The sequence below is a fragment of the Neopsephotus bourkii genome, unplaced genomic scaffold (assembly GCF_033783945.1).
Source record: "Neopsephotus bourkii isolate Nb327-2 ecotype Australia unplaced genomic scaffold, CSIRO-AGI_Nbou_v1 NB_770, whole genome shotgun sequence".
Lineage (NCBI taxonomy): Eukaryota > Metazoa > Chordata > Aves > Psittaciformes > Psittacidae > Neopsephotus > Neopsephotus bourkii.
This window is the reverse complement of record NW_026901266.1, coordinates 10,961-32,541: the sequence shown is the minus strand read 5'-3', so window position 1 is coordinate 32,541 and position 21,581 is coordinate 10,961. Positions and strand designations below refer to the sequence as shown.

Genomic DNA, 21,581 nt, shown 5'->3' with positions numbered 1-21,581 from the left:
GGTGGTCCTTGATGGGGATTGGATGGTTCATGATGGGGTTTAGGTGGTCCTTGATGGGGATTGGATGGTTCATGATGGGGTTTAGGTGGTCCTTGATGGGGATTGGATGGTTCATGATGGGGTTTAGGTTATCCTTGATGGGGATTGGATGGTTCATGATGGGGTTTAGGTTATCCTTGATGGGGATTGGATGGTTCATGATGGGGTTTAGGTGGTCCTTGATGGGGATTGGATGGTTCATGATGGGGTTTAGGTGGTCCTTGATGGGGATTGGATGGTTCATGATGGGGTTTAGGTGGTCCTTGATGGGGATTGGATGGTTCATGATGGGGTTTAGGTGGTCCTTGATGGGGATTGGATGGTTCATGATGGGGTTTAGGTGGTCCTTGAGGGGATTGGATGGTTCATGATGGGGTTTAGGTGGTCCTTGAGGGATTGGATGGTTCATGAGGGGTTTAGGTGGTCCTTGATGGGGATTGGATGGTTCATGATGGGTTTAGGTGGTCTTTGAGGGGCTTGGGTGGTTCATGATGGGGTTTAGGTGGTCCTTGAGGGATTGGATGGTTCATGATGGGTTTAGGTGGTCCTTGATGGGGATTGGATGATTCATGGTGAGGTTGGGTGCCCTTGAGAGGTTTGAGTGGTCCATAATGGGACTTGGGTGGTCCTTGAGGGGATTGGATGGTTCATGATGGGGTTTAGGTGGTCCTTGAGGGGCTTGGATGGTTCATGATGGGGTTTAGGTGGTCCTTGATGGGGATTGGATGAACCATGGTGAGGACTGGGTTGCCCTTGAGAGGTTTGAGTGGTCCATGATGGGAATTGGGTGGTCCTTGAGGGGCTTGGATGGTTCATGATGGGGCTTAGGTGGTCCTTGATGGGGATTGGATGGTTCATGATGGGGTTTAGGTGGTCCTTGAGTGGTCTATGATGGGGATTAGGTGGTTCATGATGGGACTTAAGTGGTCCTTGAGTGGTCTATGATGGGGATTGGGTGGTCCATGATGGGACTTAGGTGGTCCTTGAGAAGCTTGGGTGGTCCATGATGGGGTTTGGGTGGTCCATGATGGGACTTAGGTGGTCCTTGAGAAGCTTGGGTGGTCCATGATGGGGATTGGGTGGTCCATGATGGGACTTAGGTGGTCCTTGAGAAGCTTGGGTGGTCCATGATGGGGCTTGGGTGGTCCATGATGGCAATTGGGTGTCACTGATGGCTTGGGTGGTCCATGTGAGCACTTGATGGTGGGTTTTGGTTGCCCAATTGACGCTCCAGCCATCACCTGGAGGACTCCACCACCCCATTGCCTTGGAGTTACCCCCATGGGCACCTCCGGGGGGTGCCATCAAGTGGGGTTTGAGGCACCCCATGGCCACGACCCTCTCCAAGCCCCATGTCCTCTGCAGCTGGTGGTGAAGGGGGCGACGGAGGCTGATAACCGGGTGCATGAACCGGGGACCCCCATGAGGCTCCGCATCGAGGGCGACCACAACGCTTACGTGGGCCTGGTGGCCGTGGACAAGGGCGTCTTCGTCCTCAGCAAGAAGAACAAACTCACCCAGTCCAAGGTGGGTGCCCAGGTCCCCATCCCCATTGGGTGTCCCTCACCCCACGATGGGCTCGGTGGTCAGGGTTGTCCCATGGTGGCCCCACAGGTTTGGGACACGGTGGAGAAGAGCGACATCGGCTGCACCCCGGGCAGTGGCAGGGACAATGTGGGGGTGTTCGCTGATGCTGGGCTCAGCTTGGTCACCAATGTGAAGATCACGACGCCACAGAGAGGGGGTACGGATGGGACAACCTTGGGGGTGACACCTTGGGTGCGGGGAGGTGGCACCCAAAGGATGGGTGCTGAGAGGCAACAGATTTGGGGTGTGACAATGGAGGTCCAGGGGTGGGGATGGGGACATGACCTGTGTTGGGGATGGGGTCTGACCTGTGTTGGGGATGGGGTCTGACCTGTGTTGGGGATGGGGTCCTCACCTGTGTTGGGGATGGGGTCTGACCTGTGTTGGGGATGGGGTCTGACCCGTGTTGGGGATGGGTCCTGACCTGTGTTGGGGATGGGGTCTGACCTGTGTTGGGGATGGGTCCTGACCTGTGTTGGGGATGGGGTCTGACCTGTGTTGGGGATGGGGTCCTGACCTGTGTTGGGGATGGGGTCTGACCTGTGTTGGGGATGGGGTCTGACCTGTGTTGGGGATGGGTCCTTGGGGGTTGTTACCTGTGTTGGGGATGGGGTCTCACCTGTGTTGGGGATGGGGTCTGACCTGTGTGGGGATGGGGTCGCTGTGTTGGGTGGTCTTACCTGTGTTGGGGATGGGGTCTGACCTGTGTTGGGGATGGGGTCCTGACCTGTGTTGGGGATGGGGTCTGACCTGTGTTGGGGATGGGGTCTGACCTGTGTTGGGGATGGGGTCTGACCTGTGTTGGGGATGGGGTCCTCACCTGTGTTGGGGATGGGTCCTGACCTGTGTTGGGGATGGGGTCTGACCTGTGTTGGGGATGGGGTCTGACCTGTGTTGGGGATGGGGTCTGAGCTGTGTTGGGGATGGGGTCCTCACCTGTGTTGGGGATGGGGTCTGACCTGTGTTGGGGATGGGGTCTGAGCTGTGTTGGGGATGGGGTCCTGGCCTGTGTTGGGGATGGGGTCTGACCTGCGTTGGGGATGGGGTCTGACCTGTGTTGGGGATGGGGTCTGAGCTGTGTTGGGGATGGGGTCCTGACCTGTGTTGGGGATGGGGTCTGACCTGTGTTGGGGATGGGGTCTGACCTGTGTTGGGGATGGGGTCTGACCTGTGTTGGGGATGGGGTCTGACCTGTGTTGGGGATGGGGACCTCACCTGTGTTGGGGATGGGGTCCTGACCTGTGTTGGGGATGGGGTCTGACCTGTGTTGGGGATGGGGTCTCACCTGTGTTGGGGATGGGGTCCTCACCCGTGTCCCCTCTGTCCCCAGAGGTGAAGTGTCCCCAACCTGCACAACGCAAGCGCCGCTCCGTGCAGCTCATTGAGTACAAGGGCACCAAGGGTAGGTGGCTCCAAGGGGCACCAGGGCCCATGTCCCAGTCAATACCAGTGTCCCTTGTCCATCCCATGGTACCTATCCCAGTACCAGTGTCCCATGTCCATCCCATGGTACCTATCCCAGTACCAGTGTCCCATGTCCATCCCATGGTACCTATCCCAGTACCAGTGTCCCATGTCCTTGAAGGACATCATAATACCCCTGGAAATACCGCAACATCCCATATCCCAGTGAACACCAGTGTCCCATATCCCAAAGGACACCATCACACCCCATGGCCCTGGTGACCCCACAGCATCCCCCATCCCAAAGGACACCAATGTGTCCCATGTCCCTGATCCCAAAGGACACCACCCATGCCCTGTGACCCCACAGCATCCCCCATCCCAAGGACACGCCCATGTCCCTGCTGACCCCACAGCATCCCCCATCCCAAAGGACACCATCACACCCCATGGCCCTGGTGACTCCACAGCATCCCCCATCCCAAAGGACACCAATGTGTCCCATGTCCCTGCTGACCCCACAGCATCCCCCATCCCAAAGGACACCATCACACCCCATGTCCCTGGTGACCCCACAGCATCCCCCATCCCAAAGGACCCCATCGCGCCCCATGTCCCTGCTGACCCCACAGCATCCCCCATCCCCAAGGACCCCATCGCTCCCCATGGCCCCGGTGATGGGCTCTGGGGCCGGGTACCAGTGGGGTCCCTTGGTGCCGGCAGCGGCCCAGTACAAGGACCAGGCCCTGCGGAAGTGCTGTGAGGACGGGATGAAGGAGAACCCCATGGGGCACAGCTGCGAGCATCGCTCCAGCTACATCCAGGACGGGGCCCCCTGTGTCCAGGCCTTCCTCGACTGCTGCACCCACATCAGGACCCTCCGCAGCCAGAAGCAGCGCCTGCTGCACCTCCAGCTGGCCCGAAGCAAGTGATGGGACATGGAGGGGGTCCGTGGGGGTGGTTGGGGGAAGCTCAAGTGGTGCTTGCAGGGTGCTTGGGTGAACCTCAAGTGATGCCTGTGCCTCCATTGGGTGATGCTCAAGTGATGCCTGTGCCACCCTTGGGTGATGCTCAAGTGATGCTCAAGTGATGCCTGTGCCACCATTGGGGGATGCTTGGGTGAACCTCAGGTGGTGCCTGTGCCACCCTTGGGTGATGCTCAAGTGACGCTCAAGTGATGCTTGTGCCACCCTTGGGTGATGCTTGGGTGATGCTCAAGTGATGCTTGTGCCACCCTTGGGCGATGCTCAAGTGATGCTTGGGTGAACCTCAGGTGATGCTTGGGTGATGCTTGTGCCACCCTTGTGTGATGCTTGGGTGAACCTCAGGTGATGCTTGTGCCACCCTTGGGTGATGCTCAAGTGATGCTTGTGCCCCCATTGGGTGATGCTTGGGTGACCCTCAAGTGATGCTTGTGCCCCCATTGGGTGATGCTTGGGTGAACCTCAAGTGATGCTTGGGTGATGCTCAAGTGATGGTTGGGTGAACCTCAAGTGATGCTTGGGTGATGCTTGGGTGACCCTCAAGTGATGCCTGTGCCCCCATTGGGTGATGCTTGGATGAACCTCAGGTGATGCTTGGGTGACCCTCAAGTGATGCCTGTGCCCCCATTGGGTGACGCTTGGCCGATGCCCACCCACCGCTTGGCCGTCCCTTGCCTGGTGCTTGCCTGATGCTGGGGTGGCCGTGGCTTTGCCCAGGGCGTGGGGTCCTGAGGGTACGGTCCAGAGGCCCCGTGTCCCCCCCAGGCGAGGTGGACGATGGCTTCCTGGCCGATGAGGACATCACCTCCCGCAGCCTCTTCCCCGAGAGCTGGCTGTGGCAGGAGGAGCCGCTGACGGAGAAGCCCAATGAGCTGGGGTGAGTCCCAGCCCCATGGTCCATGTGGGGCCATAACACCAGGACCCCACCACAGAGGCTGCTTCTGACCCCATGGTGCTGCCTTGGTCCAGCTCAGGGCCCATCTCCAACCCCTGGTCCAGCTTTGGTGCCCCCTTCCACCTCCTTAGCTTGGCTTGGGGACCATCATGACCCCCTTTGGCCATTCCCATCCCCTCCAGGATCTCCACAAAGACTCTCCCCGTGTACCTGAAGGACTCCATCACCACATGGGAGGTCCTGGCTGTCAGCATCTCCAAGAACAAGGGTACGTGATGGAGGGTTCCTTGTGGAGCAAAGGAACATCCTGGTCCTCAGGGGTGGTCCCTGGGACTTGAAGGGACCCCGAAAGCCGGGTGGGGGTCCCTAGAGCTTGAGGGATGTCCAAGAGCTTAAGAAGGGTGGAGAAGTGCCCCAGAGCTTGGGGACATCCATTAAAGCTTGGGGGCGTTCCCTGGGACTTGAGGGATCTCCTAAGCCTTGGAAGGACTCCATTGGACTTGAAGGATCCCTTAAGCCCTGGGAGGACTCCATGGGCACAGGGAGGACTCAGTAGGACTTGAAGGATCTCTTAAGCCTTGAAAGGACTCAATAGGACTTGAAGGATCTCCTAAGCCTTAGGAGGACTCCATTGGACTTGAAGGATCCCCTAAGTCTTGGGAGGACTCCATGGGCATTGGGAGGACTCCATGGGATTTGAGGAATCGCAATGGGCCCTGGGAGGACTCTATGGGACTTGAGGGATCTCCTAAGCCTTGGAATGGCCCCATTGGACTTGAAGGATCTCCTAAGCCTTGGAATGACTCCATTGGACTTGAAGGATCTCCTAAGCCTTGGAATGACTCTATGGGACTTGAGGGATCTCCTAAGCCTTGGAATGACCCCATTGGACTTGAAGGATCTCCTAAACCTTGGAATGACTCTATGGGACTTGAGGGATCTCCTAAGCCTTGGAATGACCCCATTGGACTTGAAGGATCCCCTAAGTCTTGGGAGGACTCCATGGGCATTGGGAGGCCTCAGTGGGACCTGAAGGCCCTCCTAACCCTTAGCGATGCTCCTGGGGTCCCCACAAGCCTGACCCAATGTTCTCACCCCCTAGGGCTGTGCGTGGCCGACCCCTATGAGATCACGGTGATGAAGGAGTTCTTCATGGACCTGCGCCTGCCCTACTCGGTGGTGAGGAACGAGCAGGTGGAGATCCGCGCCATCCTCTACAACTACTGGACACACAAGATCACGGTAGGAAAAGGAGACCCCAGACATGGGGACCATGGGGCACGGGGGGGGGGGTGTCCATGGTCACCCCAACCCCATTGAGCACCACCTCCTGGGGCCCATAGGTGCGCGTGGAGCTGATGTACAACCCAGCCCTGTGCAGCGCCTCCACCAGCAAGCAGCGCTACCAGCAGGTCCTCAGCCTGGAGCCCCAGTCCTCATGGGCTGTGCCCTTCGTCCTCGTGCCCTTGGAGCTGGGGCTCCATGAGGTCGAGGTGAAGGCGGCCGTGCAGGGACGCTTCGTGGCCGATGGTGTCAAGAAGAAGCTCAAAGTGGTGGTGAGCGGCCTCCACATCACTGAGATGCTCCCAGCACAGGGCCCTGTGTCCACGTGGGGCTGGTACCCAGGGATGAAGGATGCTGCCCACCAAGGATGCTCAAGTGGGGCTTTTCTAGTTCGGAGCATGAGATGAGGGTGCTGGTTTCTACTGGGGCAGCATGGGGAGGTTGGGAAGGATCCAAACCCAACCCAACCTTGAGCATTGGGATCTCCTGGAGATGGGAAAGGGGGACCCAAACCCAACCTTTATCATTGGGATCTTCTGGAGATGGGAAAAGGGGACTCAAACCCAACCTTTAGCATTGGGATCTTCTGGAGATGGGAAAGGGGGACTCAAACCCAACCTTTATCATTGGGCTCTTCTGGAGATGGGAAAAGGGGGACCCAAACCCAACCTTTATCATTGGGCTCTTCTGGAGATGGGAAAGGGGGACCCAAACTCAACCCAACCTTTATCATTGGGATCACCTGGAGATGGGAAAGGGGGACCCGAACCCAACCCAACCTTTAGCATTGGGATCTTCTGGAGATGGGAAAGGGGGACCCCAAACCCAACCTTTATCATTGGGCTCTTCTGGAGATGGGAAAGGGGGACCCCAAATCCAACCTTTAGCATTGGGCTCTTCTGGAGATGGGAAAGGGGGACCCAAACTCAACCCAACCTTTAGCATTGGGATCTTCTGGAGATGGGAAAAGGGGACCCAAACCCAACCTTTATCATTGGGATCTTCTGGAGATGGGAAAGGGGGACCCAAACCCAACCTTTATCATTGGGCTCTTCTGGAGATGGGAAAGGGGGACCCAAACCCAACCTTTATCATTGGGATCTTCCGGAGATGGGAAAAGGGAACTCAAACCCAACCCAACCTTGAGCATTAGGATCTCCTGGAGATGACAAAAAGGGACCCAAACCCAACCCAACCTTGAGCATTGGGATCTCCTGGAGATGGGAAAGGGGGACCCAAACCCAACCCAACCTTTATCACTGGGATCTCCTGGAGATGGGAAAAGGGGACTCAAACCCAACCCAACCTTGAGCATTGGGATCTCCTGGAGATAGGAAAGGGGACCCAAACCCAACCTTTATCATTGGGCTCTTCTGGAGATGGGAAAGGGGGACCCCAAACCCAACCTTTAGCATTGGGCTCTTCTGGAGATGGGAAATGGGGACTCAAACCCAACCTTTAGCATTGGGATCTTCTGGAGATGGGAAAGGGGGACCCAAACCCAACCTTTAGCACTGGACTCTCACCTCTGCAGCCCGAAGGGATGAGGGTGGAGAAGACAGTGAAGATAATCGAGCTGGACCCGAAGAAGAAGGGAGTCGGTGAGTGCCCCATCTGGCCTTGGGGATGTCTCAGCCCCACAGGGATGTTCCACTGAGGGAAAGGTCTGGGGCATCTGTGGGGCAGAAGTCCCATTGTGGGGCTGGGACATCTTGGGGGTGAGGAAGGTCCTACTGTGGGTCTGTGGGGCCGAGGGACATCCTACCTGGAGCTGGGGCATCGCAATGAAGAAGGAACACCCTGGTGTGGCTTTGGAGCATCTTGAGCGCCAAGGGACATCCTGCTGCAGATGTGGGGCAGGGCTGGCTCCACCACATGGTGTGGGGAGGGGACGTGGTTTGGGGTCACCCATCTCCATCCTGCCCCACAGATGGGGTGCAGGAGGAAAGGGTGAAGGCTGCCAACCTCTCTGACATCGTCCCCAACACCGAGTCGGAGACCAAAGTCAGCATCCAAGGTGAGCCCAAGGGAAGGGACACCCATGGGGCCAAGGGCTTGGGACCCTCCTGGCTTCACATCTCCCCTTCTGGTCCAGGCAACCCCGTGTCCATCATGGTGGAGAAAGCCCTGGATGGGGAGAAGCTGAAGCATCTCATCGTGACACCCGCGGGCTGTGGGGAGCAGAACATGATCGGGATGACCCCCACTGTCATTGCCACCCATTACCTGGACAGCACATTGCAATGGGAGAGCCTCGGTGTCGACCGCCGCGCTGATGCCATCAACTTGATCAAGAAGGGTGAGAGCATCCCCCAAAGCGGGGAGCATCTCCAGGGTTCCTCTATTGGGGTGCCAAATGTCCCCATCACCCAGGGTTCCTCTATTGGGGTGCCAAATGTCCCCATCACCCAGGGTTCCTCTATTGGGGTGCCAAATGTCCCCATCACCCAGGGTTCCTCTATTGGGGTGCCAAATGTCCCCATCACCCAGGGTTCCTCTATTGGGGTGCCAAATGTCCCCATCACCCAGGGTTCCTCTATTGGGGTGCCAAATGTCCCCATCACCCAGGGTTCCTCTATTGGGGTGCCAAATGTCCCCATCACCCAGGGTTCCTCTATTGGGGTGCCAAATGTCCCCATCACCCAGGGTTCCTCTATTGGGGTGCCGAATGTCCCCATCACCCACGGTGCTGAAGGAGCTTTGAAGGAGCTCTTGGGTGCAACCACGTTGGGGATCTGTATTGGAAGACCTGCAATGGGCTCCAGGAATGGGTTGGGGTGGCCTCAAGCTTGGCCAGATGCTCCTTGAGGTGCCCAACCACCACCTCCTCCCCAGGTTACACCCAACAGCTCGCGTTCCGGAAGCCTGACAGCTCCTATGCGGCCTTCAAGAACCGTCCATCGAGCACATGGTGAGGTCCTGAGGCCACCATGGGTCCGGGTGACAGCGTTGGACGTGGCACTGAGGTTCTCCTGTGCCCAGGTTGACCGCCTACGTGGCCAAAGTCTTTGCCATGGCCATCAAGCTGGTGGACATCGAGCCCGAGGTGGTTTGTGGTGCCGTGAAGTGGCTCATCCTGAACAGGCAGAAGCCAGATGGGATCTTCCAAGAGGATGCTCCTGTCATCCATAAGGAGATGGTGGTACGGGGGGGATACGAGCCCTGTTGGCTGATGGAATGGGAAGGACAACGTTGGGCAATGGGGATGAGCAGTGGGCGACCAGAGCTTGGTGTGGAGACCACGATGCTGAGGTCTTCCTCCTCCATCTCCAACACAGGGAGGTTACCAGGGCGCCGAGCCCGAGGTGTCGCTCACAGCCTTTGTCCTCATCGCTCTGCAAGAGGCCCGGGACATCTGCAAGGACCACGTCAACGTGAGTGACCCCATATGGGGATGGGGATGGGGACGCAACAAGGGACAAGCACCCCAAAACAAGGGGCTCACCCCTCATGGAAGCCACCTGAGAACCCAAACTTCGCTCTTTTCTCCCCAGAGCTTGGATAACGGCATCTCCAAAGCTGCTGAGTACCTGGCCCGCAGGTACCAGTCGCTGGCCCGGCCCTACACGGTGGCCCTGAGCTCCTACGCCTTGGCCTTGACAGGGAAGCTCAAGAGCGAGAAGGTCCTCATGAAGTTCTCCAAAGGTGATGTCCAAAAGGATGGAGGGGGGATTATGGGTTAGCGGGGGGCTGCGGTCAATGGCTCCATGGCCAAGTGGAGACTGAGGGGTCGGGGACATGGGCACGGTTGTGGTGGCACCGAGATGGAGGGGACGGATGGGATCCAGAGGGACCTGGAGAGGTGGGAACCTCATGGAGATCAATGGGACCAAGGGCAAGGTCCTTGCAATGGGTTGGGATGATCCCAAGGGAGACATGGGCTGGATGGAGCAGCCTGAGAAGGGCTTGGGGGTGTTGGGTGAGGAGATGCTCAACAGGACCCGGCCAACCATAGAGTGGGTGCAGGTCCTCCCTCTGCTCTGCTTGGGGAGACCCCACTTGGGTGCTGCACCCATCCCTGGTGTCCTCAGCATAAGGAGGACATGGAGGGACCTGCATCAGGGATGGGACAAGGGGTGATGGGTTCCAACTGGAACAGGGGAAGTTCGGGTTGGAGATGAAGGAATTCTTCCCTATGAGGGTGGTGGGACACTGGGATGGGTTGGATGGAGAAGGTCTGCATGACCCATCCCTATTGAAGACCAGGTTGGCCAGGGCTTGGAGCATCCTGCCCTAGTGGAAGGTGTTTGGACCTGGATGAGCTTTAAGCTCCCTTCCAGCCCAACCCATCCCCTTGTATGGTGTGGGGAGAACCCATCCCCTTGTATGGAGTGGGGAGAACCCATCCCCTTGTATGGTGTGGGGAGAACCCATCCCCTTGTATGGTGTGGGGAGAACCCATCCCCTTGTATGGTGTGGGGAGAACCCATCCCCTTGTATGGTGTGGGGAGAACCCATCCCCTTGTATGGTGTGGGGAGAACCCATCCCCTTGTATGGTGTGGGGAGAACCCATCCCCTTGTATGGTGTGGGGAGAACCCATCCCCTTGTATGGTGTGGGGAGAACCCATCCCCTTGTATGGTGTGGGGAGAACCCATCCCCTTGTATGGTGTGGGGAGAACCCACCCTTAGGGGGTGCTGAGGGACCGGTGTCACCCCAGAGAGCAACCGGTGGGAGGAGCGCAACGCCTTCACCTACAACATCGAGGGCACCTCCTATGCTCTGCTGGCCCTGCTCAGGATGGAGAAGCCGGAGCTGACGGGGCCGGTGGCCCGGTGGCTGGCCCGGCAGAACTACTTCGGAGGTGGCTACGGATCCACCCAGGTGGGCTACGGACCCCCCCCCGGCACCCATGGGTGCTGCGCTGGCACCCGTTGGCATGGGGATGGGGGCAAGGAGAAAGGGTTTGGGTGGTGAGGGGTCACCGATGGCCATGGGGATGCCAGGGACTTGGGATGTGCCATAGGGGACGCGTTTGGTGCTATGGGATTCTGAAGGCATTGGGGGGTGACTCAGGGCTTGGGGGTCACCTTATGGCCATTGGGATCCCCCATGGCCTTGGGGAACATCCTTGGTGCTATGGGACCCTAAAGGCATTGGGGGATCTCTTAGGGCTTGGGGGTCACCTTATGGCCCTTGGGATCCCCCATGTCCTTGGGGAACACTCCTGCTCCTATGGGACCCTAAAGGCATTGGGGGATCTCTTAGGGCTTGGGGGTCACCTTAAGGTCCTTGGGATCCCCCATGTCCTTGGGGAACACTCCTGCTCCTATGGGACCCTAAAGGTGTTGGGGGATCTCTTAGGGCTTAGGGGTCACCTTAAGGTCCTTGGGATCCCCCATGGCCTTGGGGAACACTCCTGCTCCTATGGGACCCTAAAGGCATTGGGGGATCTCTTAGGGCTTAGGGGTCACCTTAAGGTCCTTGGGATCCCCCATGGCCTTGGGGAACATCCTTGGTCCTATGGGACCCTAAAGGCATTGGGGGTCCGCTTAGGGGGTCACCTCAGGGCTCTTGGGACCCCCTGTATCCTTGAGGAACACCCCTGCTCCTATGGGATCTCAAGCGCTTTAGAAACCCCACAAGCCCTGTCCCTGGGGCCAGCTCCAGCCCCTGTAGACCCTCATGGTCTCATCCAGTCCTGGAGGACCCCTCTGCCCCATAACACCTCCAAGGGCTGGTCCAAGTGCTTGGGGTCACCCTGAGCTCCGGGCCACGACGGGGATGCCCCAGTCAATGTCCCCAAGGCCCGGTGACACCGGTGTCCCCGCAGGCCACCATGCTGGTGTTCCAAGCCTTGGCCCAGTACCAGGTGGCATCACCTCGGGAGCTCGACCTGGACCTGGACGTGTCGGTGCTGCTGCCCCGGCGCGCCAACGCCATCACCTACCGCATCGAGAACCGCAACGCGCTGGTGGCGCGCTCCGCAGAGGTACCATGGGGGCCATGGGGTGGCCATGGGGTGGCCATGGGGTGGCCATGGGGTGGCCATGGGGTGGCCCTGTCCCCTCTGCGTCAATGCATGTCCCCGCGCTATGGCCCTCGGGTGTCCCTCTCACTTCCATGGGGACGTTCCAAGGCTTGGGATGTCCCTGCCATGTGCCTCCATGTCCCCTCTCCATCCCATCATGCAACGCTGTTGTCCTCTCCATGTCCTTCAATGTCCATCCCTCCATCCCATCATGCAACGCTGTTGTCCTCTCCATGTCCTTCAATGTCCATCCCTCCATCCCATCATGCAACGCTGTTGTCCCCTCCATGTCCTTCAATGTCCATCCCTCCATCCCATCATGCAACGCTGTTGTCCTCTCCATGTCCTTCAATGTCCATCCCTCCATCCCATCATGCAACGCTGTTGTCCCCTCCATGTCCTTCAATGTCCATCCCTCCATCCCATCATGCAACGCTGTTGTCCTCTCCATGTCCTTCAATGTCCATCCCTCCATGTTCCTCCCAGTGTCCCTGCCCCATCCCAATGTCCCCTCTCCCCATAGACCAAGTTTAATGAGGACTTCACAGTGAAGGCTCAGGGCACGGGCAAGGGGACCATGACCGTGGTGACCATCTACAACGCCATCATCCCCGAGCAGGACAACAAGTGCGACAGCTTTGACCTGCGGGTGCAAGTGGAGGACGTGAAGATGGGTGAGTCCCCCATAGGTTCCCCCTATGTCCTCCCTCTGTGTGTGTCCCCTTCAATGTCCCCTCATTGTCCCCATGGCAGGCAAGGAACGGGATGGTGTGATCCGCTCCATCAAGATCACTGTCTGCACCAGGTAGGACTGTGTGCAGACATCAGGGATGCTGGAGATAGGGATGGGAATGGGGATGGTGGGGATACCCCCATAGGGGTTCTATGAAGGATGGAGGGTCTGGGGACAACAGGACAAGGCAGGTGGCTTCAGCCCTGTCCCCATAGGTTCCTGGACAACGTGGATGCCACCATGTCCATCATTGACGTCTCCATGCTCACAGGCTTCTTTCCTGATGTCCAGGACCTGAAGAGGGTGAGTGTGGTCCATGGGGACACATGAGGGGCACCCAGGACCTTGCCTCTTTGTGCCATTGTGTCCCACTGTCCCCCCACATGTCCTCGTGCGTCCCATGTGACCGATGTCACTGTGTCCCACTGTGTCCCTCCATCCCTGTACCCTGATGCATGGCCCCATGTGTCCCCTGTGTCCTGCATGGCACCATGGCCCTGTCCCCAGCTCACAGATGGGGTGGACAGGTACATCTCCAAGTTTGAGATCGACCAAGCCCAGTCGGACCGCAGCAACGTTGTCATCTACCTCGACAAGGTGGGGACATGGGGATGGGGACAGGATGGGGCTGAGATGGGGGTGTGATGGGACAGGGATGGGGATGTGATGGCATAGGGATAAGGGTGTGATGGGATAGGGATAAGGGTGTGATGGGACGGGGGTGGAATGTGATGGGACAGGGATGGGGATGTGATGGGATAGGGATAAGGATGTGATGGGACAGGGATGGGGATGTGATGGGATAGGGATAAGGATGTGATGGGATAGGGATACGGATAAGAATGTGATGGGACAGGGGTGGGGATGTAATGGGACAGGGATGGGGACATGATGGGATAGGGATAAGGATGCGATGGGACAGGGGTGGGGATGTAATGGGGCAGGGATAAGGATGTGATGGGATAGGTATAAGGATGTGATGGGACAGGTATGGGGATGTGATGGGACGGGGTGGGGATGTAATGGGGCAGGGATAAGGATGTGATGGGATAGGGATAAGGATGCGATGGGACAGGTATGGGGATGTGATGGGACAGGAATAAGGATGTGATGAGATAGAGATAGGGATGTGGTGGGAAAGGGATGGGGATGTGATGGGACAAGGGTGGGGATGTGATGGGACAGGAATAAGGATGTGATGAGATAGAGATAGGGATGTAATGGGACAGGGGTGGGGATGTGATGGGACAGGTATGGGGATGTGATGGGACAAGAGTGGGGATGTGATGGGATAGGGATAAGGATGTGATGGGACAGAGGTGGGGACATGATGGGACAGGGAAGGGGATGTGATGGGACAGGAATAGGGACATGATGGGACAGGGGTGGGGACAAGAACAAGGACGGACATAGAACGGAGTTGGGGCCATGGGCAGGGATGAGATGGGAACAAGGATGAGGATGAAGCTGGGGACAGGGATAAGGATGTAATGGGATAGGGATAAGGATGTGATGGGACAGAGGTGGGGATGTGATGGGACAAGGGTGGGGATGTGATGGGATAGGGATAAGGATGTAATGGGACAGCAATAAGGATGTGATGGGACAGGGATGGGGATGTGAGGGGACAAGGTTGGGTTGTAATGGGATAGGGATAAGGACGTGATGGGACAGAGGTGGGGACATGATGGGACAGGGACGGGGATGTGATGGGACAGGAATAGGGATATGATGGGACAGGGGTGTGGACAAGGACAAGGATGGACATAGAACGGAGTTGGGGCATGGGCAGGGATGAGATGGGAACAAGGATGAGGATGAAGCTGGGGATGCAGGTGGGGCTGGGGACGTGGATAGAGGCTGGAGATAGGAATGAAGCTGGGGCCAGAGGTGGGGACAGGAAAGGCTCTCAGGGGTGGGGACGAGGCCAGGATGGCCTCAATGGTGGGGACAGGGGTGCTGAGCGCCACCGCTGTGCCCCCAGGTCTCCCACAAGGCCGAGGAGTGCTTCTCCTTCAAGGCCCACCAGCAGTTCAAGGTGGGCCTGATCCAGCCCGCGGCCGTCACCGTCTACAGCTACTACAAGATCGGTGGGTGCCACCCTCGGGTCCTCTCCTGTCCCCTTGTCCCATCACATCCTCTGAGTGTCACTGCTCTGTCCCCATGGCTCCCACCGCGGCCCCTCCTGTCCCCCCATGGCCCCATGCCCCAGCAGATGACCGCTGCACCCGCTTCTACCACCCGGAGAAGGAAGGTGGGAAGCTGAGCAAGATCTGCTACAAGGACGTGTGCCGCTGCGCTGAAGGTGAGGTGGGGACATGGGGACACACGAGGTCACCACCCTGACCATGGGGGGACATGTCATAGCCATGATAAGACATGGCATAGTGGAGGGTGGGACATCATGGTCATGATGGGACGCATCATTGTGGATGGTGGGATGTCATGGTTGTGATGGGACATTTCATTGTGGTTGATGGGATGTCATGGTTGTGATGGGACACGTCATTGTGGATGGTGGGATGTCATGGTTGGGACATGGGACACCATGGTTGTGATGGGACACTTCATTGTGTATGTTGGGATGTCATGGTCATGATGGGACACATCATTGTGGATGATGGGATGTCATGGCTGTGATGGGACACATCATTGTGGATGAGGGGATGTCATGGTTGTGATGGGACACATCATTGTGGATGATGGGATGTCATGGTCATGATGGGACACATCATTGTGGATGGTGGGATGTCATGGCTGTGATGGGACACATCATTGTGGATGGTGGGATGTCATGGTTGTCATGGGACACGTCATTATGGATGATGGGATGTCATGGTTGCAATGGGACACATCATTGTGGATGATGGGATGCCATGGTCATGATGGGACACATCATTGTGGATGGTGGGATGTCATGGTCATGATGGGACGCATCATTGTGGATGGTGGGATGTCATGGTCATGATAGGACGCATCATTGTGGATAGTGGGATGTCATGGTCATGATGGGACACATCATTGTGGATGGTGGGATGTCATGGTCGTGATGGGACACATCATTGTGGATGATGGGATGTCATGGTCATGATGGGACACATCATTGTGGATGGTGGGATGTCATGGTTGTGATGGGACACATCATTGTGGATGATGGGATGTCATGGTCATGATGGGACACATCATTGTGGATGATGGGATGTCATGGTCATGATGGGACACATCATTGTGGATGATGGGATGTCATGGTTGGGACATGGGACACCATGGTTGTGATGGGACACATCACTGTGGATGGTGGGATGTCATGGTTGTGATGGGACGCATCATTGTGGATGGTGGGATGTCATGGTCATGATGGGACACATCATTGTGGATGATGGGATGTCATGGCTGTGATGGGACACATCATTGTGGATGGTGGGATGCCATGGTCATGATGGGACACATCACTGTGGATGGTGGGATGCCATGGCTGTGATGGGACACATCATTGTGGATGATGGGATGTCATGGCTGTGATGGGACACATCATTGTGGATGGTGGGATGTCATGGTTGTCATGGGACACGTCATTATGGATGATGGGATGTCATGGTTGCAATGGGACACATCATTGTGGATGGTGGGATGCCATGGTCACGATGGGACACTGCATTGACAAGCTGGGCTGTGTGACATGGAGCCATGTCCCTGCCATGGTGGGACGTGTCACTGTCACAGCAGCCCTCGTCATGGCCCTGTCCCCATGTCCCTGCAGAGAACTGCTTCAAGCGGAAGGAGGACGATGTCCCCATGACCATCAACCAACGCATTGAGCGCGCCTGCGAGCCGGGAGTTGACTATGGTGGGACATGGGGGCATGGGGATATGGGGGGACATGGGGGACATTGGGACATAGGGGGACATAGGGGACATGGGGGACATGGGGGCATGGGGGGACATGGGGGACATTGGGACATGGTGGGACACGGGAGACATAATGGGGATGGACATGGGGACATGGGGACATGGGGACATGGGGACATGGGGACATGGGGACATGTGGGACATGGGGGACATTGGGACAATGGGACATGGGGACATGGGGACATGAGGGGATGTGGGGACATCTGGGACATGGGGGACATGATGGGACTTGGGGACATAGGGGATATGGGGACATGGGGGACATGGGGGGGCATGGGGGACATAGGGGACATGGGAGACATGGGGGACATGGGGGACATTGGGACATGGGGGGCATGGAGGACATTGGGACATGGGGGGGCATGGGGTACATGGGGGACATGGGGAACATGGGAACATGGAGGCATGGGGACATGGTGGGACTTGGGGACATGGGGGATATGGGGACATGGTGGACATAGGGGACATTGGGACATGGTGGGACAAAGTGGACATGGGGGGACATGGGGACATGGGGGACATGGGGGGGCATGGGGACATGATGGGACTTGGGGACATGAGGGATATGGGGACATGGGGGACATTGGGACATGGTGGGACATAGTGGACATGGGGGGACATGGGGGGACATGGGGGACATGGGAACATGGGGGACATGGGGACATAGGGGATATGGGGACATGGTGGACATGGGGACATGGAGCCATGCGGGACATGGTGAGACATGGAGGACATGGGGTACATGGGTCACAGGGGCACATGAGGGGACATAGATGTGGCTGGGGCCATGAAGGGCCATTGAAGAACACAAGGAGCATGGAGAGACAGGAGGGGACATGAAGGGACAAGGACAGGTGGGGATGTAGAGGGTGGAAAGGTGGGGACATGGGGACTCCCAAGTGCAGTGGGGCCAGCCTGGTGTCATGGGGGTGACAGTGGTGTCCATCCCCAGTGTACAAGGTGAAGCTGGTGGCAATGGAGGAGACGCCGTCCCATGACAACTACATCATGACCGTCCTCTCCGTCATCAAGATGGGTACGAGCACCCCAGGGACATGGGGGGACAAGGCCACCCTGAGGGACATGGGGGAGTCACCTGGGGCTGGGGACATGAGTTGGGTTGGTGTCACCCAATGGTGCTGGGGACACCCATTGGGGAGGGGCACCCGGTTGGGTTGGTGTCACCCAATGGCACTGGGGACACCCAGTTGGGTTGGTGTCACTCAATGGTGCTGGGGACACCCATTGGGAAGGGACACCCAGTTGGGTTGGTGTCACCCAATGGCACTGGGGACACCCAGTTGGGTTGGCATTACCCAATGGCACTGGGGACACCCATTGGGGAGGGACACCCAGTTGGGTTGGTGTCACCCAATGGCACTGGGGACACCCAGATGGGTTGGCATCACCCAGTGGTGCTGGGGACACCCATTGAGAAGGGGCACCCAGTTGGGTTGGTGTCACTCAATGGTGCTGGGGACACCCAGGTGGGTTGGCATCACCCAATGGTGCTGGGGACACCCATTGGGAAGGGACACCCAGTTGCGTTGGTGTCACCCAATAGCACTGGGGACATCCAGATGAGTTGGTGTCACCCAATGGCCCTGGGGACACCCAGTTGTGTTGGTGACATCCAAGGTTGCTGGAGGGATGGTGTCACCCATAGCTGGTGATGCCACCAATGGGGGTTGAGGGTCCCCATTGTGGACCCCACCAACGGGGGTGCCCCTGCTGTGCTTTGGGGGTGGAGCTGACGAGCACCCTGTGTCCTATGGGGCAGGCACTGATGAGGACCCAGGCAGAAGCAACCGGACCTTCGTGAGCCACCGGCAGTGCCGCGATGCTCTGAAGCTCCAGCTGGGTCAGGACTACCTGCTCTGGGGGCTGGCCACCGACATGTGGGTCACCGGCAACCGGTACGGGCGTGGGGAAATGGGGGGGGTCCTGGGGACATGGGAACGTCGTGGGATGGGGGGGACATGGGGAGGTTTGGGGACACGTGGCCATGGTGACACATGGGGGACATGGGGGGCATGGGTAGATATGGAGACACGTGGCCATGGTGACACCAGATATGGGACATGGGGCATATGGGGGATATGGGGGGCATAGGTAGATACAGAGACACATGGCCATGGTGACACCAGATATGGGACATGGGGCATATGGGGGACATGGGGACATAGGTAGATACAGAGACACATGGCCATGGTGACACCAGATATGGGACATGGGGCATATGGGGGACATGGGGACATAGGTAGATACAGAGACACATGGCCATGGTGACACCAGATATGGGACATGGGGCATATGGGGGATATGGGGGGCATGGGTAGATACAGAGACACGTGGCCATGGTGACACCAGATATGGGACATGGGGCATATGGGGGACATGGGGACATAGGTAGATATGGAGACACATGGCCATGGTGACACTAGATATGGGACATGGGGCATATGGGGGACATGGGGGACATGGGTAGATACGGAGACACATGGCCATGGTGACACTAGATATGGGACATGGGGCATATGGGGGATATGGGGACATAGGTAGATACAGAGACACATGGCCATGGTGACACCAGATATGGGACATGGGACATATGGGGGACATGGGGGACATAGGTAGATACAGAGACACATGGCCATGGTGACACTAGATATGGGACATGGGGCATATGGGGGACATGGGGGACATAGGTACATACAGAAACACATGGCCATGGTGACACCAGATATGGGACATGGGGCATATGGGGGACATGGGGGACATAGGTACATACAGAAACACATGGCCATGGTGACACTAGATATGGGACATGGGGCATATGGGGGACATGGGGGGCATAAGTAGATACAGAGACACATGGCCATGGTGACCATAGATAGGGGACATGGGGCATATGGGGGACATGGGGGGCATAAGTAGATACAGAGACACATGGCCATGGTGACACATGGGGGACATGGGGGACATAGGTAGATACAGAGACACATGGCCATGGTGACACCAGATATGGGACATGGGGCATATGGGGGACATGGGGGACATGGGGGACACTGGGGACATGGGACATGGAGGACATGGGACATGAGGGACATGGGTGATATAGGTAGATTTGGAGACACATGGCCATGGTGACAGTAGACATGGGACATGGGACACATGGGGGACATGGGACACATGGGACACAAGGGACATGGGACATGGGACATGGGAGACATGGGGCATGGGGGACACAGGATATGGGTGTCATTGGTAGATCTGGGGACACGTGGCCATGGTGACACTAGACGTGGGACATGGGGGACATGGGGGACATGGGGGACATGGAACACAAGGGACATGGGACATGGAGGACATGGGGGACGTGGGGGACATGGAACACAAGGGACATGGGACATTGGGGACATGGGGCATGGGGGACACAGGATATGTGTGTTATTGGTAGATCTGGGGACACGTGGCCATAGTGACACTAGACATGGGACATGGGGGACATGGAGGACATGGGGGACATGGGGGACAAGGGACATGGGGGACATGGGGGACATGGGACATGGGGGACATGGGTAGCTATGGAGACAGGTGGCCATGGTGACAATAGACATGGGACATGGGGGACATTGGACATGGGGGACATGGGATATGGGTGTCATGGGTAGATTTGGAGACACATGGCCATGGTGACAGTAGACATGGGACATGGGGGACATTAGACATGGGGGACATGGCTGTCATGAGTAGCTATGGAGACACGTGACCATGGCGACAGCGACACCCAATGACCCCCCTCCCCAAACCTGAGATTCTCCAGTGTCTCGTACAGGGTTGTGCACCCCCATTGCCCATCCCTTGTGTGTCCCCCCCCAACCCCACCGAGATGCCACCTCCTTCTGACCATGTCCCCCTTGATGTCCCCTTGTCTCCAGGTTCTCCTACCTCATCGGCAAGGACACGTGGCTGGAGGCGTGGCCCTCGGAGGCCGCGTGCCAGGAGCCCCACCTCCAACCCCTGTGCCAGGACTTCGTGGAGTTTGCTGAAGCCATGACCATGTTTGGGTGCCCCTCGTGAGCACCCATGGGTGCTCCCCCCCCCCCCCCCCAACCCTTGGGTTGGTGTTAAAAAAGGGCCTTTCTGATGGCCTGGCTCTGGGTCTGTGTTGGGTCATGGGGACGCCATAGGGGTGATGGGGACATCATAGGGGTCATGGGGACACCATAGGGGTCATGGGGACACCATAGGGGTCATGGGGACACCATAGGGGTCATGGGGACACCATAGGGGTCATGGGGACACCATAGGGGACAATAGGGTGGTGAGGACTTCAGGGTGGTCATGGGGGCTTGGTAGGGGGCAAGAGGAGGGTGGGGACTCCATAGGGGATGATGGGATCATGGGGACACTGTAGGGGTTGTGGAGATTCCATAGGAGATGATGGGATCATGGGAACACCATAGGGATGATGGGGACACCATAGGGGATGATGGGATCATGGGGACACCATAGGGGTGATGGGGACTCCACAGGGGATGATGGGATAATGGGGACACCAGAGGGGTGATGGGGACTCCACAGGGGATGATGGGATCATGGGGACACCATAGGGGTGATGGGGACACCACAGGGGTGATGGGGACTTCATAGAGGATGATGGGATCATGGGGACACCATAGGGGTGATGGGGACTCCATAGAGGATGATGGGATCATGGGGACACCATAGGGATGATGGGGACACCATAGGGGTGATGGGATCATGGGGAC

The 21,581-nt window shown here is 57.7% G+C and overlaps 1 protein-coding gene across 1 annotated transcript; it reads left to right on the top strand.

Annotated features, from left to right (window-relative positions):
• Positions 1-1,305: 1,305 nt before the first annotated feature.
• Positions 1,306-20,926, top strand: C3 (complement C3). The gene is made up of 27 exons (XM_061355056.1): positions 1,306-1,566; positions 1,654-1,783; positions 2,957-3,028; positions 3,754-3,954; positions 4,779-4,890; positions 5,091-5,176; positions 6,011-6,150; positions 6,252-6,464; positions 7,727-7,793; positions 8,123-8,209; positions 8,288-8,491; positions 9,028-9,103; positions 9,175-9,334; positions 9,471-9,566; positions 9,687-9,837; positions 10,854-11,017; positions 11,967-12,125; positions 12,688-12,838; positions 12,918-12,969; positions 13,113-13,200; positions 13,405-13,494; positions 14,882-14,987; positions 15,110-15,202; positions 16,658-16,744; positions 17,759-17,842; positions 18,587-18,722; positions 20,748-20,926. The coding sequence occupies exons 1-27, from the start codon at positions 1,321-1,323 to the stop codon at positions 20,887-20,889; spliced, it is 3,393 nt and encodes a 1,130-aa protein (XP_061211040.1). The 5' UTR covers positions 1,306-1,320; the 3' UTR covers positions 20,890-20,926.
• Positions 20,927-21,581: the final 655 nt, after the last annotated feature.